This window comes from Ischnura elegans, chromosome 5 (genome assembly GCF_921293095.1).
Source record: "Ischnura elegans chromosome 5, ioIscEleg1.1, whole genome shotgun sequence".
Classification (NCBI taxonomy): domain Eukaryota; kingdom Metazoa; phylum Arthropoda; class Insecta; order Odonata; family Coenagrionidae; genus Ischnura; species Ischnura elegans.
Window position 1 is genome coordinate 66,502,613 of NC_060250.1, and position 15,093 is coordinate 66,517,705.

At 41.5% G+C, this 15,093-nt stretch overlaps 1 protein-coding gene across 4 annotated transcripts in view; it reads right to left on the minus strand.

Moving 5' to 3' along the window:
* LOC124159004 (serine/threonine-protein phosphatase 4 regulatory subunit 1-like) overlaps window positions 1-15,093 on the minus strand; it is a 136,398-nt gene that overhangs the window by 90,076 nt on the left and 31,229 nt on the right. For all 4 annotated transcript variants that reach the window (XM_046534474.1, XM_046534476.1, XM_046534475.1 and 1 more), the window contains one exon: window positions 4,696-4,861. In XM_046534474.1, coding sequence (XP_046390430.1) covers window positions 4,696-4,861 — 166 coding nt within the window. The remainder of the gene's footprint in view (window positions 1-4,695; window positions 4,862-15,093) is intronic.

Here is a 15,093-nt window from a genome sequence, read left to right on the forward strand (position 1 = left end):
CCAGGGACAATTGGATGCCAAGGGACCAATAAATTAATAAAAGGGAAGAACCATTACCCATCCCAGATCTTAACACAGATACACAATTAAGCGATAAAATCCCACCATTTCCGACTCGAGTAAAAAAAATGCTATTGACCTTGAGGAATACTGGGAACACATTGCCCGATGCTTCCTCATTTTCCTCCGGAAATGCTTGGAGGACCTTCCCTCCGGAGGCCGGCAAAGGGAATCAAACCACAAACCTGGAAGACTAGTTTTATTGACAGAGCGAGGGAAAAATGCACAAGAGAAGTGTCACCGCTATGATCGCCCCCGAGGAGATCCCCCGAATTTCCCCGCCGCAGTAGAGAGACCCGAAAACAGACGAAGACGACCGAAGGCGACGGGGTAAAAGCCAAGGGATGAGCTTCGACTAGGCCGCCCAACCCCCTTCGGGCCATACAGACATCCGGCCGAGTGCCATCCCCGAAAAAGGATCCCAAAGCCACCCTCCCTCCCAGCATCTCTCCTTCAGGTTCTTCGCTCCCAACAAACCCTCAAAACCCCTCGGAGGGACCAACCCACCGCCGAAAAAGCAGACCTTAGGTCGGTTCCCGCCTCTTTGGTGCTGCGGGGGGACATATGAAGGGAAGGGGGGGGGGAGAGAGATTACGGAGTACCCCGAAAACCCCCACCACCTAGAGAGGGAGCCCCCTTTCCAACAGATGGAAGCCGATAACGGACGCCCCCAAAAAACCTTTCTTCTACCCCATTCCATTCCACGCCGGCCTCTCCAGCCATCCCCGAAAATGACGAAAACTGGTTTCCCCGGGAAATATAGACGGGAGAGACTCAGGAGACGGACAGAGTCCGGCGGAGCTCACGGGAGAGGGTGAGGTGCACATCCGAGGAAGCGAGCGGATCATGAGTTGTGTCAGGAGCAGCAAGGCACTTGGGGGAGGAGAGGGCCGCGCGTGGAGGGAAGCCAACCAGCAGGGGTGGGTCGGAGGGCCTTTTCCCAGAGAGAGAGAGAGCCCCGTGGCTCAAGGGACGGCGAGGGGAAAGGTTGGATGTGAGGGAGAGAGGGTATGTAGGGGATGAAATTTGCCAGGGGATGGGGAGATGGGCCAAGAAAGTTGACAACGCGAAGAGAGGCGGGGTTTTTGGAGAGGTATAACCGGTAAAACGCGGTTTGTTCGGAATTTCGGCTGATGGTAGGGCGAAATTTTTCACCTTTTTCGAGTTTATTTTTAGATATTATAAATGCTCCAAATATCCGTGGACATAAAAAACAGCATTCTAAATAATGTACAAATAAAACGGAAAATAAGTTATTACTTTAAATAAGGGATGAATATACTTGTTACAACGAGAAGCCGCCAACGGCTTTTGATGGTACGGTCAAGAAAAAAGAATGTTATTCTAATAAACATGTTGGCAGCAATGTGTCCAACAAAACTGGATGAGTCAAATGTGGGCTACAACTTAACCACAATATAAATCGAAGCAAAGAAATACTAGGCAAAAGAATAATTTTTATTAAATAATACAAAGAATTCTGCTTCCGAGACCACCTGATGGCATTGCTGGCAGATTTCATTGATATGATCCATATTTAATTTATAAAAATGGCATCACTTAAGGGACATGCTCGTCGAAGGATCCCTCAGTGTCCTGCTTCATAAGCCATAGTCGCTAATAGGAATTGAGATTAAAATATGAATGAAAAAGGGTAAGCGATATAAGTATAAATCCACAAGGTAGGTGAAAACTGAGCAGAACAGCCAGTGAACGCATAATCAATCGAAAATACTACCGCAATGAAACTTGATATAAACGCAATCCACGAAAGCGATGCGAACCAACTAAAATAAAAGATGCTTGGTGCTTGATTGGGCCTATTGGGGGGGAGGGGGAGGGGGAAGATGCTGAAATTTTGTATGTAGATTGGAAGGATATTCGGGGCATCATTCCTTTTGTGAGTAGAAAAGTTTACAACTTTGAAACGCATTCTTGATTCAACTACATAAGTTACACACTATAAGAACCCCGCCAATCCCGAATTTACGTCGAGGACAAACTAATTATTCCTATTACGATTCGTTAATGTCTTGTGACTGAAAACAATTCGCATCTTCACCCCCAAAAAGTTACCAAGCAATGTCGTCTCGAGATATGTGAGTACACCGGAAAACCCGAGGCAAAAAATATAAATACGGCAAATAATAATATACGTGAATACACAATTATTTGAAAACCAATTAGGGCATATAGTAGGAATAAAAACGTTTTCAATAATACGACTACTGTCAGGGATTCTAAATATTCCCCATTCACTGTATTACTTCGATTGTGCAAATGAAGGTCTACGGCGATATTCCCAATTTCTTAGGGTTCCGGGCGAGATCGCTTTCATGGAGTAGTGTACATTACTTGCAACATGGTATGGAGTTACAAACACAGGTTATAGGGAACGGGATCTAACAGGCGCGAATTTCGGCTGCCACCTCTGGAGCGAGGAAAGGGGCGGGATTGAGGTAAGGCAAGGATATAGGGACACATACAGGATCGAGGAAGGGTACAAGGCCCTGTTGGGCCAGCCGATCCGGTGGGAGGGTCCCACATCTGCCACGCCAGGGCCCTCCGCAGAAGGGTCGCACAAAAGCCGAAAAACAGGGGCGGTAACCCCGCAAGAAGGGGAAGAGAAGGTGGAGCGCGGCCCGAAATGGTAAGGTCCAGGTGGATAGAGGGAAGTCCAGGCGGCAACTGATAAATGGCTTTTGTGTCCGAGGTCAGTGAATCACGAGGAGTACGCGAAGCTAGGAAAATGGCTTGCCCACTCCCGCCCCAAAGAGGAGCCATTTTGCTTCTGGAGTCGCAACGTCAAAGGACCGGTGGAGAGCATTAAGGGTAAGCCCGCAGTGCAGAATTAAGTCTTGTGTACGAACCAGTATACAAGTTAGCTATTGATGCATTGCATTAACCAAAGGTAGAATCGAGGACCAATGACCATTTTAAATAATCGAGGCACATGATCAAAGGTGGAGAATTGATGCACTTCGAAAATCATAATTAAAAGCACACAAAGCATTAAAAAATTTTGATGGCAGAAATTCCTCCCTTCTAGGAGCTATAAATAGGAATTCTTAATAAGATCAATAAAATAACACTATATATAGGGCTGGAATAAAGCCTATAACAATTTAAAGCTCTCAAATACGTGGAACATGATGCTCCTTATAAAACGTCAACAAAACCTACTAAAGGTACATAAGCAGGTAATTGTCACTGAAAGATTACAATGCAGATAAGGGCAATAATGTTATCATCAGTTTTGGAAAAAAAACGATAACTCGAATTCATGCCACGGACAATAATTTTCTCACATCTACCGAAAAATTTTTAACTCATAATTACACAAGATTTAACAGAATTTCACAAATATTTGTATCAGTTACAGAAATCAACACCATACGGTAAAGCCACATGACCATATGGGCAAATTTAAATAAAAATTCTATGGTAATACAATTACTTGAAATTAAGTAATTGTATTGCCAATTGTAAGCGTTAACAAGAAAAGATAGGAGCAATCAAAATAATCAATTGCCCGAAAGGGCATAAGGCGCTAGTCTCTTACATGACTAAACTTTTAAAATATTTCTTCGGTGTAATTTATTCACTCGGAAATGTGTAAACACTTGTGAATTGGCTAATACTATGGCGTGGAATAAAGAATAAAATACCCAAAAAAACTGAAGAAAACAGAAACCAACACAAAAGAAGGAAGAAAATTTTAATCCATTCATGGTGGTGATGATCACCCCCTGACAAACACCTGTGTAGATGGCTTGCAGGTTTAACTGTAGATGTCGATTTCACCATGCGATTGTACGCGAAGCTCTAAGGATATATATCTCCAGAAAATTTTCAAAATATTCCACAGCTACACTGCAAATCAGTAAAATGAGTCGACCACTAAGCAGTGATTTCAACCAACGAATTCCATACAATAACTGGAACGAATACGAAGGAAATCAATCATTGTGTCTGCTCATGGTAAATCGACAAAAACAAATAATGGAATGGGAGAATGAACGAATACTGTAAAACAGGCTCAATTTCTATAAGCAACTTATTTACGACTTCTCCCAATTAAATACCAAGTCAAACTCAGCCAAACGAAGCTTAGTAATGAAATTCCGTAAAATTCGTTCGGCTTCCGAGGCGGCAGTTAAATACCTCGACCGCTATTCCCCGTATCGTGGGATCGAGTCCCGCCACTAAGGGTACGTGAGTGTTATATCCTGGTTAGATCAGCCTCTGAGACATCGGAAAAAGGCCTAAAAAGGCTTTCCTGAATCTACGGATCTATTCCCAGCAAAAGGCAGGCAGAACATACAGTTCCCCATTAAAATTCTCTTGCGACGTAAATACGAGTAAAAAATAGTAGAATAGGATACTTGTTATGAAATCTATATGAAAATTAACAAAACTTCATGTGGGCGACATATGGTACGTATTATCTATTTCTCTTATTTAGCAGTAAAACACAATCGCTAAGCTGAAAAAGAGAGTGAAGGTTTTATTTACATAGAAAAGGGAACCATCATCGAACAACATGGGAATAAAGATGACTTACGAAGCATTTATCCTAAGGAAAAAAGCGGAAGTCCTACGGTACATAAAAAAAATTAGAGACTTTCAACTTACTTGTTTGTAGCTTTGTGCTCTGCGATGTATTTCTCAAGCCGTTCAACCGCCGTCAGGGTATCATTAGGGTTCATATCTTGGATATCCCTATCCCTGTCAGAGACGAAAGTCCATCTGCTTCCATCACAAAGGCTGACCTCGAGTCTTCGTTGTTCGCTACCACCGTCTGAACCGAAAAAAGAGATAAAACGTAAAGGGATTACATTGGCACAAACATTTGACTATAATTGACATGATTGCAACAAATTATTTTGATATAAATGGAATTTGTTCAATTGTACCTGCGATTTCCTTGGCAATCGGTTGGTAAAAAATTACCCCACCACAATGTAAACACGTAAAAGATTTTCCTGGGTACAAAATCGCTTAAGGCCAGTATTACACGACATGATATAAATAAAAGATAGCATTCTCGCTAGAGAGATATCTTTTCAGCACTACGAGTGATGAAGGCAGCGCGTTGAATGCTATCCAATATAGCTTTTACACACACGAAGCCAATTATATTCATAACTGTGTCAGTAATAGTTTGCTGGTAAGGCCTAGAATGACTGAATAGCCGCCGAGCAACCATATTAATTTTGGATTATTTTCGGATTTATTTATCATTATCGGATCAAAATTGGATTTTTCTTAATATACTGCTTAACGTAAATTTACTCAAAGGAAATGAAGGGAGGGAATCAACAAAGATACAGAGAAAAACAATAAAATTAACGTTAAGGAATGTTAACTTAAATCAGCTTCCCAGAGAATATTTTCGAGAAGTTATTTTACAATTCTTGAGTTTAGTCCAGGAGTACGAAAATCATCTTCTCTTCAATACAACGATTCCTAGTACATTATCCGCAACAGGAGTTTGAAACATCAAAAAACAGCCCACAAACTGCCTAAGTCACCTCACAATACATGTACAAAGATAAGGCAAATTATTAACAAGCTAGAAGCAATGGGATGTTCAAAATATGGGAGATCTTTGCAAGATTTCATTTTTAAACGTGGAGAGAAGGCCTGATTTTCTTACACATAAACAATTACAAAGACATGAGAATCTCAGGTTCGACTGAGTAAGCTACCTTACTAATAAACAATCACTACGGAATCTGGTGGAATTTTATCCCATTCAGTGAAATGCGAATAAAATCTTTAAATGATTCAAACGTTACAAAACTAATTTACGGTTTAGAGGTCCTTCAACTTTAGAGAGAGAAAATGATCAACTAGGTGATCTAAATATTTCAAATGTTATCATTGCATTAAATTAAAAAATAAAACACAACCTGACAATATATATTTTCATTCATTTCTAAACATAATATGGAGGGTGGGGGAAAAATGTTAGGACATAAGCTGGTCACAAAAAAGAAAAGAAGGTGCCTGCGGAAATATGACAATTGAATACAGCATTTGGTAAAATCCTTAATTTTTGTAAAGGGAAAAGGAATTCCTATACCTCTGCAAAAGAGGATAACTATGTTGTAGCAAAAAGCCTTAGTCAAGTAAATTTAGAAAGATTCGAAGTTTTTGACTTGAAATTGCCAAAATTACCATAAGATTAAGATAGATATGCTTTACAGTAATTATACTCGCTCATAACCATAGGCGATGGACTCGGAGTACTGCAAGTCGACAGAGGGAAAATACATGGGATGACGCGTCTCTAAAGACTGTAATTACCGTCATGGGTAAGTTTAGTTTGCACGTGGGCGGCAAGATCGTGTGCCGTTTGTATCCCCTCCAAAAAGATAAAAATACGTAAAATCAACCAATCTAACCATAGATACAGCATGTGTAGAGGTGGGTTTCGATTTAAAAAAATATTTACGACAGTCCCATTATAAATGTAATAGAATTCCAGAAAAAGACAAAAAGAATACCGGGTAAAACTTTAAAAGGCGATCAGACATCCACGGTATAAAAGACAAATATATTAGTATTACTAGTAAATTACCGTAACTAAAGTTAAATAGCATATTTACAAAAAGTTACTGATAATATAGGAGATAATGTCATAATTGAAAGAAAGTTGGCTCACAGGTGAAGAGTTTCCAAAAGGGTTCGATACATACAGAAAGGACGCGACTACTGTATCTGGCGGAGGCGTCTTAAAAGCAGGTGAGATCACGGTCGCAAGCCAGACTATAACATTCTCAGAGTCAAATATTTAGCAAGTAATGAGCTATAACCAATACTATAAATAAATAAAATATTCTCGCACTAAAAACCACATGATAGTGACATTAATTCAAACACTGAAGCCGTAAAAATCACAAACAAATCAAATACAAATCTATACCGTTCGTACTGGAAATAAAAAACATCCAGTTTGATTTTTAAAGCGAGGGCATGGAGCCATGGCTGTATGATTTAGAGGAAAAAAATGGGCATAAAAAGTAGTGTAATTAAGTAAATTCTACAATCACCAACACAGAGATCGATCGAATCAATCAGCAGTCGAAAAGTATAAGAAATTTAAAGCAGGTCAAAAGAACCCAATAAAAATGCCTTCAAGGAGATGAAGAGAAAAAATCTCAGCCATCAGCTCAGCACAAATCCCAAAGTCTTCTGGTCGAACATAAAGGGGTAAAAAAAATGGATCATCGGTTAGTCCGTTGAAAGATAAATAAGGAAAAATAATACAAGGTGCTCGGACAAGGCCAGCTCATGAAACGGTTATTGTTATAAGTATTCAACAACACTCTTGGCAATATTTACGTATTACTTAACAACCTATTTTATAGAGCCAATTCAGAAATCAATATTTCTTTTAGCAAGCAGAAAGTATATTGAAATCTATCAGCCTGCGTACCTTTCCCCACCTAAAGAAATCCCTGCCGATTTTTCAAAGACCTAGTTATGGAAATGACGCCATATTTACAAACAGTATTCAGGAAATATATTTCCGACCCATATTACCTAAGGATTGAAAATTTGCCAATGCGAAGCCGATATTCAATAATGGTGATAGGATAAACCCATACAATCGTGCCTATATCCACACCTATATCACTTCCTTCCACATGATACAAAGTTGTTGAATACATAAAGGCAAGAAACGCCATGAGAAATTTCGATAGTGAAAATCTTCTTGTAGCATCCCATCACGGATTCAGAAAAAGTACATTGTGCGAGATGCATTTGGCAATCTATTCTCAGGATATGTTGGAGGACCGCGAAGAAAACGACCTAATTGATCCAGTTTCCCTTGACTTCAAGAATTCAATAAAGATTCAAAACACTCTAATAATATAATTAAAATTTATGAGTTGGATGATGACGCGCTCAAATCTATTACAGAGTTTCTAGGCCAGCGAAAGCAAAGGAATGTTAAATCAGGAGACCGACTAGGAAGCGCTCGAGGGAAATGGTAGTTCCTGAAATATTAAAAATAAAGTCGATTATTTGCCAACGGAGCACTGGTGTACAGCTCCTGTAATGTCAACCAGGTCCTGTCTATGGACCTTTAGAAAGTGATGAAGTGGTTTGAAAAGTGGCGGCTCGAATTAATTTTTTTTAATGGCGAGTTTTTGGAAAAGAAAGCCTGCCCACAATACACATACAACATTGGACAAGAGTTCGTTGAAAAGTATGGGATCAATCAATTATCTAGAAGTTACAATAACTGACTATCTTACTTGGAACAAACATACTAGAGAAATAATGGGTGAAGCTAATCGCAAACGTAAACACAATTCTCAGAAAGTGCGATGAAAAAGGCAGAAAACTGGCTACTTTAGCTGGTGAACCCCTATTTGAAGTACGCTACCAGTGACTGGGATCACCATGAGATAGGTTTAAGAAATCAGCTAAAGCAGCAGCAATGATCAGCATGGTACGTTAAGATCGATACGGAAGCTTATTTAGAGTTAATCTACGACAATTGTGACGGACCATCATTGTTTGGCCGTCGTTTAAATCTTAAAATCAATCCCGTGACTATATTTCAGAGTGAAATAGTTGTAGACGAAGTCAAGGATATCCTGAGACACCTTGGGTATTATAGTAGACTGGATGATGAATTGATCAGGGAAATATATTCGAGAACGGAGAGGTTCGACAATTCATCATTCCCGATAACAAAAGAGGACCACAGAAGAATTCGCCGCGAATGTAAAAATGGTCTACCATCGGTAAGTTTAGTCAAGTTATTTTTGTTTTCTTAAAACCTTATCGTGTGCCCATTAGTACCGAATGGTAGAAGCGAATTCTTGCATGCCTTAGGTTTGTGATGCATGTACATCTGGGCCAAAGTACTATCTTGGTTAGAGATATGAATGGTGTATGTTAGGTGACAGCTAACCCATGGTTAACCTTGCCACGTGAATGCAAAAGCAATTGCACTGGTACCTATACGTAGCTGAGTACTCGCTGGGGAAAGATACTCACCCTCTGTTACACACTCTGGCATAACTCGTCAGGTATCGTGTAGATTTGGATAAAAATTTAAAAGCGGAATATTATGCCGGTGATGAGTTCAGATCCTCCAAGGAAGCGATAAAATAACAGTCATAGAAATCACGATTATGTGGTCCATCTGTTTACTAATGCACATAGAAACAAAAAACACGCCAAGACAGCAAACCGTCCCCAATTATTTCATTTATCACAACGAGTGCGAGTATGTTAACTCAATGGCCCACTAGTTGTTCAATAAAATAAGAGTAGGGAGCGAAATATCAGTTTCTTGAAGGCAACCATAAATACTTCATTTTCACAATGCAATTGAAATTCGATCTAAAAATAGCGATTCTTTCTCAGCAATCTTGAGGAAATGTAGTAGTAGGAAAAAATTCTGAGAATGCATCATAGTGAGTCACCAAAATCGCTCGGAAACAGAAATTACGCAGTTCTAGCTGACGAAATAACCATAAATGTATCTATTTCGGAGAGCGGTCTGACAAAGTGGTAGAACGGAAGGAGAACTTAGCTGAGTCACCTCTCGGACAAAACTCGCGTGATTCCAGCAATTTTCAGAGGAAGACAACGGGGCAGCAGCGCGGAAAAAAGTCCATGACTCAAATCGCACAAATCGACCCTCCTAACACATTGTTCTTAATACGGCGGATAAAGAATAGCTGAATCGCTAACAGAGTGTCAAACAACATTAACCCGCGAAACCAAACCGTATTTTAAATGAATACGGCAGGAATGAATAAAACTTTCAAAATGAAGTTTTTGGGCCAGTGAGGGAAAGCAAAAGAGGTCAGAAGCAGTCAAACAAACAACACTTCCACTGATAGTTTAAGGAGGAGGTTCGAGAATGTGTTAAAAATCTTTTCGCGTATATTATTAACGAACTATACATCCAAAATAGACATCCATCGAGTTTAAGCAATTAGAGAACATAGAATGTGGATAATTTAGTACTTATACTTTCTTACATTCCTTTATTAAAATAATAATATTCCAGTTATGGGCCGACTGTAGAGTCACTTTCATGCACTCCCTCACATAAGTACTCAGGTAACGAGCCAAAATTATATGACATCATGATTTTAATGTTGAGGTATCATAAAAATGGCATAGTTATGTGACAACATTACAAATATTTACTAGCCTTAATCGATATTGATGGCGTGCTTAGGCTTGTATCGCATTAGAACCGCTATAAAAATGCGGAATCTCTCATTAAATTTTCAGAAAATGTAGCACGGAAAGTTTATTTTTTGCTGCGGTCAGTCAATGAGCTGCAATCGGTAGGGGATGCTTTGAAATTTCCATTAAGATAATATATACTTCGTTCCTCGAACCAACTTCCTCATCCAGTGTTACCGGCTAACTCGCGTCAGCTAACCCGGATTAAATTTATTCCAACGGTAGGCGCTGACTGCAGTTTCCACTGTGAAATGTAACTAGGGTCAGCGTAAGAAGAGCGTACTGGAAACGGGGCATAAGGGACAAGAATGAGGAGGGACGTCAGGAGGCGGATAAGGCGAGGGCCGCCCAACCCTGAACGTATAACTATCGATTTTCGGCTTCCTTTCGTCGACACTTACCCCGGGACAAGCGAGGGAATTCGAAATGACGAGGGAGCCATACTTCCTGGTGCTCAACTGCGCCAAACTGGCGCCCCCAGTCAATCGGCGCCTATTTCTCCCCTCGCCAACGACCCAACCCCTCCCCGAACGAGGAATATTCACGAGGACCACTGGACCGGAGAGTCCACACGCATCCAGAGGACTTTGGAACCCCAAGCTCCGACTCCAAGCCCGCGGGGGAAGAGGGCGAGGGCAGAAGACGCGAGGAGAATCGACCCTGCCCGGCGCGGTCTTGGAGTGAACTTAAAGACGCTTGCATCAAAGGAGGCCCATCACAAAAACTATCAAACGAGGGCAGTAATCGGTGGGATACAGCCGCCATGGCACTTTAAAAACACGCTTATGGCAATACGGCAAAATCCTAACATTATATCCGTAGGAACTGCTGAGGAATACAAAGAAGTCAACCCAAGGCCTATAGGTACTACTGAGGTTAACCACCCTTAGCATAATTTTTCAAAACCAGTGACCCAACATGAATAGACAACGATATTTTAGTCTTTGTTTGTCGTTAAGTTTATTAGCACTTGACAGGGAGGTTTAAATACATACTTTTAAAGATTTACTTTTAAAATATTTTGCGAGGTACCCTGTACAGTACAGTTACGGAATTATATACTTCAAACTATAACCATTGAGTAATTCAACGTCAAATCATCCCTCAATGAAACTACCTATCCCCTTAAATTCACGCCATTTAATGGCTAAGAAATATATCCAGAGGTGGCAGCACCTCTCGAGGCCACATACGAATTATTTTCAGAACTACTCTACTTGAAATGTTTCTCAGACGAAGACAACTACGTAACGTGATAGAACGAGAATCACAGCTACGAAACTCAGTCGTCTAGCGCGAGCATTCTCTTACCTAACAGGTTTTCCGAAAATATGATAACGATTCAGGCCTTCGCGGGAAACAGTAACGAGATCTGACAAAACTCATACTCAGCTCATTGTACCCTCTTTCCATCCCCACAAATGCCAAGGGTCATGCTTTTCCGGTACCGGGAAATAAACAGGAAAACTGAGCTGCTTCATCAATCCCGGGGACGAAGCGTCAGGAACGAAACAACGTCCCCCAAACAAAAAAAAACCATAATGGACCGCTGACCTCCACTGGGCCGACTCTCTGGGAGAGATAGCGGGCATCCCCGAACAATCAAACCAACCGGGACAAATTTCTCCGCGGAAACCGCGCCCTTGCACGCGCCATCGAGGATTTGAATGCAGCATCTTCAGCGTGAGAAGGCAGCACAACCCTCTCCCCTCCCCCATAAGGATCAATAGCGACTACTACTGCTACCATCAAGAGAAGCACACCACCACCACCCTCCCGATTTTCTCGGGCAAAAGGACGGACCTCTCTCTATACTCCTAACAACCCCTCCCTCAAAAAAACCCCACCCTTCCCTCTCACACACATCCCCCTCCTTCCAGCCACCTCCCCCCCACGCCCCGCCTTTCCCAGCCACATCGACCACGCCCCTCTGCAGTGCGTAGTCTTCTCCGAGAGGCGTCATATTGCCCTCTCTCCCTTTCTCCCCCACGAACGCAGCCTACGTAAACCCCCTGCCACTCACCCTCTGCGCCCGTGCATCGCCGGGACACCTGTCCACCGCCGCGGTACATGCGAGATGGATAGGCCCCCTCCGATAAAGTCCGTCGTCCCCCCTACTCCCTTGATGATCACGACCCGCGAAGCACCGCCCCGCCGAGCGGCGCCCATCGCGATGTCCGACGACCATTCCAACCCCGTGTTGATATTTCCCTTTCGTTCCGGCCGCCACTAAAACACACACGTGTCCGACCGGAGTGGATGAGGTGAGAAGTACAACCGTTCCAACTTACTGCCTCGCGAACGCCGTGCCGGGAGTAGGGCACGGACTGGGGCTGGGAGAAATACAGTAGCCAGGGTTTAAGACGATTCCCAAATTCTATTTCCCTGACATGTTCCAGACTTCTTCCTAGCAGAAAACTTCATTTCCTCTGAATTTTAAACTCTCTTCTTTCGAAAATTACATAACAATTTAAAGAGTAAGGATCCGTAAATGACAACATTGTTTTAAGAATACATATCATACTTTAAAAAAACTTTACAATTAACGCATGAAAAAAATGCTATTTTTACGGTCTGCATTTCGGAAGAGGTCAATTTTTTTTGAAACAGAAACAGGAAGCAGCTGGGCGCAGGGACGCTGAATTACCTTCTAAAATTTGTAGTGAGTATGAACACACAATAAATACTTGGTTTCGAAGTACAAATAATGCAATGCAATAGGCATTATCCGCACCGTAATTTTCTATAAGCTTCATGTAATATGGTTTAATTGTAAGTTAGCACATTTTCTTGGCATATCTTGGATAGCATCTTCCCGAGTCGAAGACGCAAACCCTCAAACAGCCAACAGTGCAGCGGTTCTTCCAATTCCCTGATGCCATAGACAAGATTCCCTGACCTTACAATGACTTCCAGGGCCTGAAAAAATGCAAATAACGAGCAGGGATCTAACTTGGATGACAACATATGCGTGAGTAATGAGAAATCAAGTGCTTATTTGCGTGGGAATAGGCGAAAAGAACTTCATATACAATTAAAGAATATTTTTACAATTAAATGAATATTAACTGCATTTTCTACTGAAATGTAAACGCAATACTTACAGTATTATATTTTCCGGTTGAGCGCTGTAAGGGACGGGCTGATTATAAGGACTCAATTACGTATCCGAGACTCGAATCGAATGAAAAATATACAAGAAGTAGGAAAGATGTGTACATACTATGCCTCGGAATGTCGCCACAATTGATGGAACCATTTATCGAAAAACATAACAAAGTCATGAAATATGATCGCAATCTCTTCCGTTATAACTTTTCGAATATGCCGGAGGGGATTTGAAGAACTATAAGGACCGGGCCGATAATAAGGATTTGACGAAGAGCTTGGGGAAAAAAAGACTTCATAAAAAGGCTAACTTTCAATCATTGATAATTCGGAACATTAAAAGAGGTATCTCATAAACCATGCTTCTGAAACGTTGAGTATAATTACACCTTGTTTTAATAAATCATAAATCATCGAAATACATAAATATACAATAAATAATTACGTAAGAAAATGCCAAAATAATAATTACGAGAAACTCAATGATTACATAATTTACAATTAGATAAGTATATTCTGTACTTTGATACGGGTTGTTTTAATTGTTAAATTAATAATTGTTGAATAGAATTAATAGACGAAAAATCAATATTACAAATAGGCGAAGTACTATTTTTTGTTCTGCATATTAAGTTGCGGTCGGTGGGGCTGTTGCTGCTGATTATATATTTTGAGGTCCTTGGCCTAAAACCAAGGACTGGTACATTGGATAACCTCAAGCTTTATGCGATCAGCAATGGTAACGAAACCCTTGGGTCGGGTTCGCTGGATACACTCCTGAGGCGAGGACTATAAGCGATTAGCTTTTTTCCTCGCCCCCAGAAGGGGAAGGACAGAAAGGAACAAGGAAAGGAGGCGCCACCGCGATAGGAGCCCGATGACGCCTCCAAGGAAAGGACGGGGAAGGAAGGAAGGGACGAGGAATCCTGCACCGTCACAAGGCGGGCAGGTCCTACCATCAGCGGAACCATGCGTACGCAATTAATATTCTAACGACCTTAGAGGATTATTCTATGAAGAAGAATAATCCAACGATCAAATCGTTAGATTTATGCGATCAGCAGGTAAAACTTCAAATGCCATATACACACTCCCTGACGGGACTTAGAACATGGGCTACGTCGCTTTGCGCAGGAAAAAAAAACGCCAGCCGGTCATGAAATTTCCGTCACCCAACCGCGGCACATCGACTGACCCATACCCAGCATAGCAAAAGATCGCATCTTTCAGTCATCTCCCTCCTGTCGAACACCGAAAAAGCCCCTAAATTTCACCCCATTCACTGTTAAGTGCGAAAGCCAGTTGAGATGTAGCGGGGGCGTCAAGGAAGCCCCCCTTCGATAACTAACGTTCGCCAAAACGCCTCACCCTTTTAACCCCTTAACACTTGACGCCTATTAGGGGGAGTGCATGTGCGGTGAAGAGGCCCATACGCTTCGACGCGGAGGAAGAGGGGGGAAACATTGAAAATCCGCAAAATTGCTACGCAATAAGAATTGCGACAATAGGAGACCACCGACGTGGCGTACATAACGCGCCGCCACTTATAAAAAGTTTATTTGGCCGTAATATTCTCAAGAGAAAATATAAGCTGCGCCTCCCGGGATGGAGGCGGTAGACCCATCCCCAACATGACGCATTCATTTAAATCTGTGCAATTAAATACTCACAAATTACGTAAATAACTTGACATAA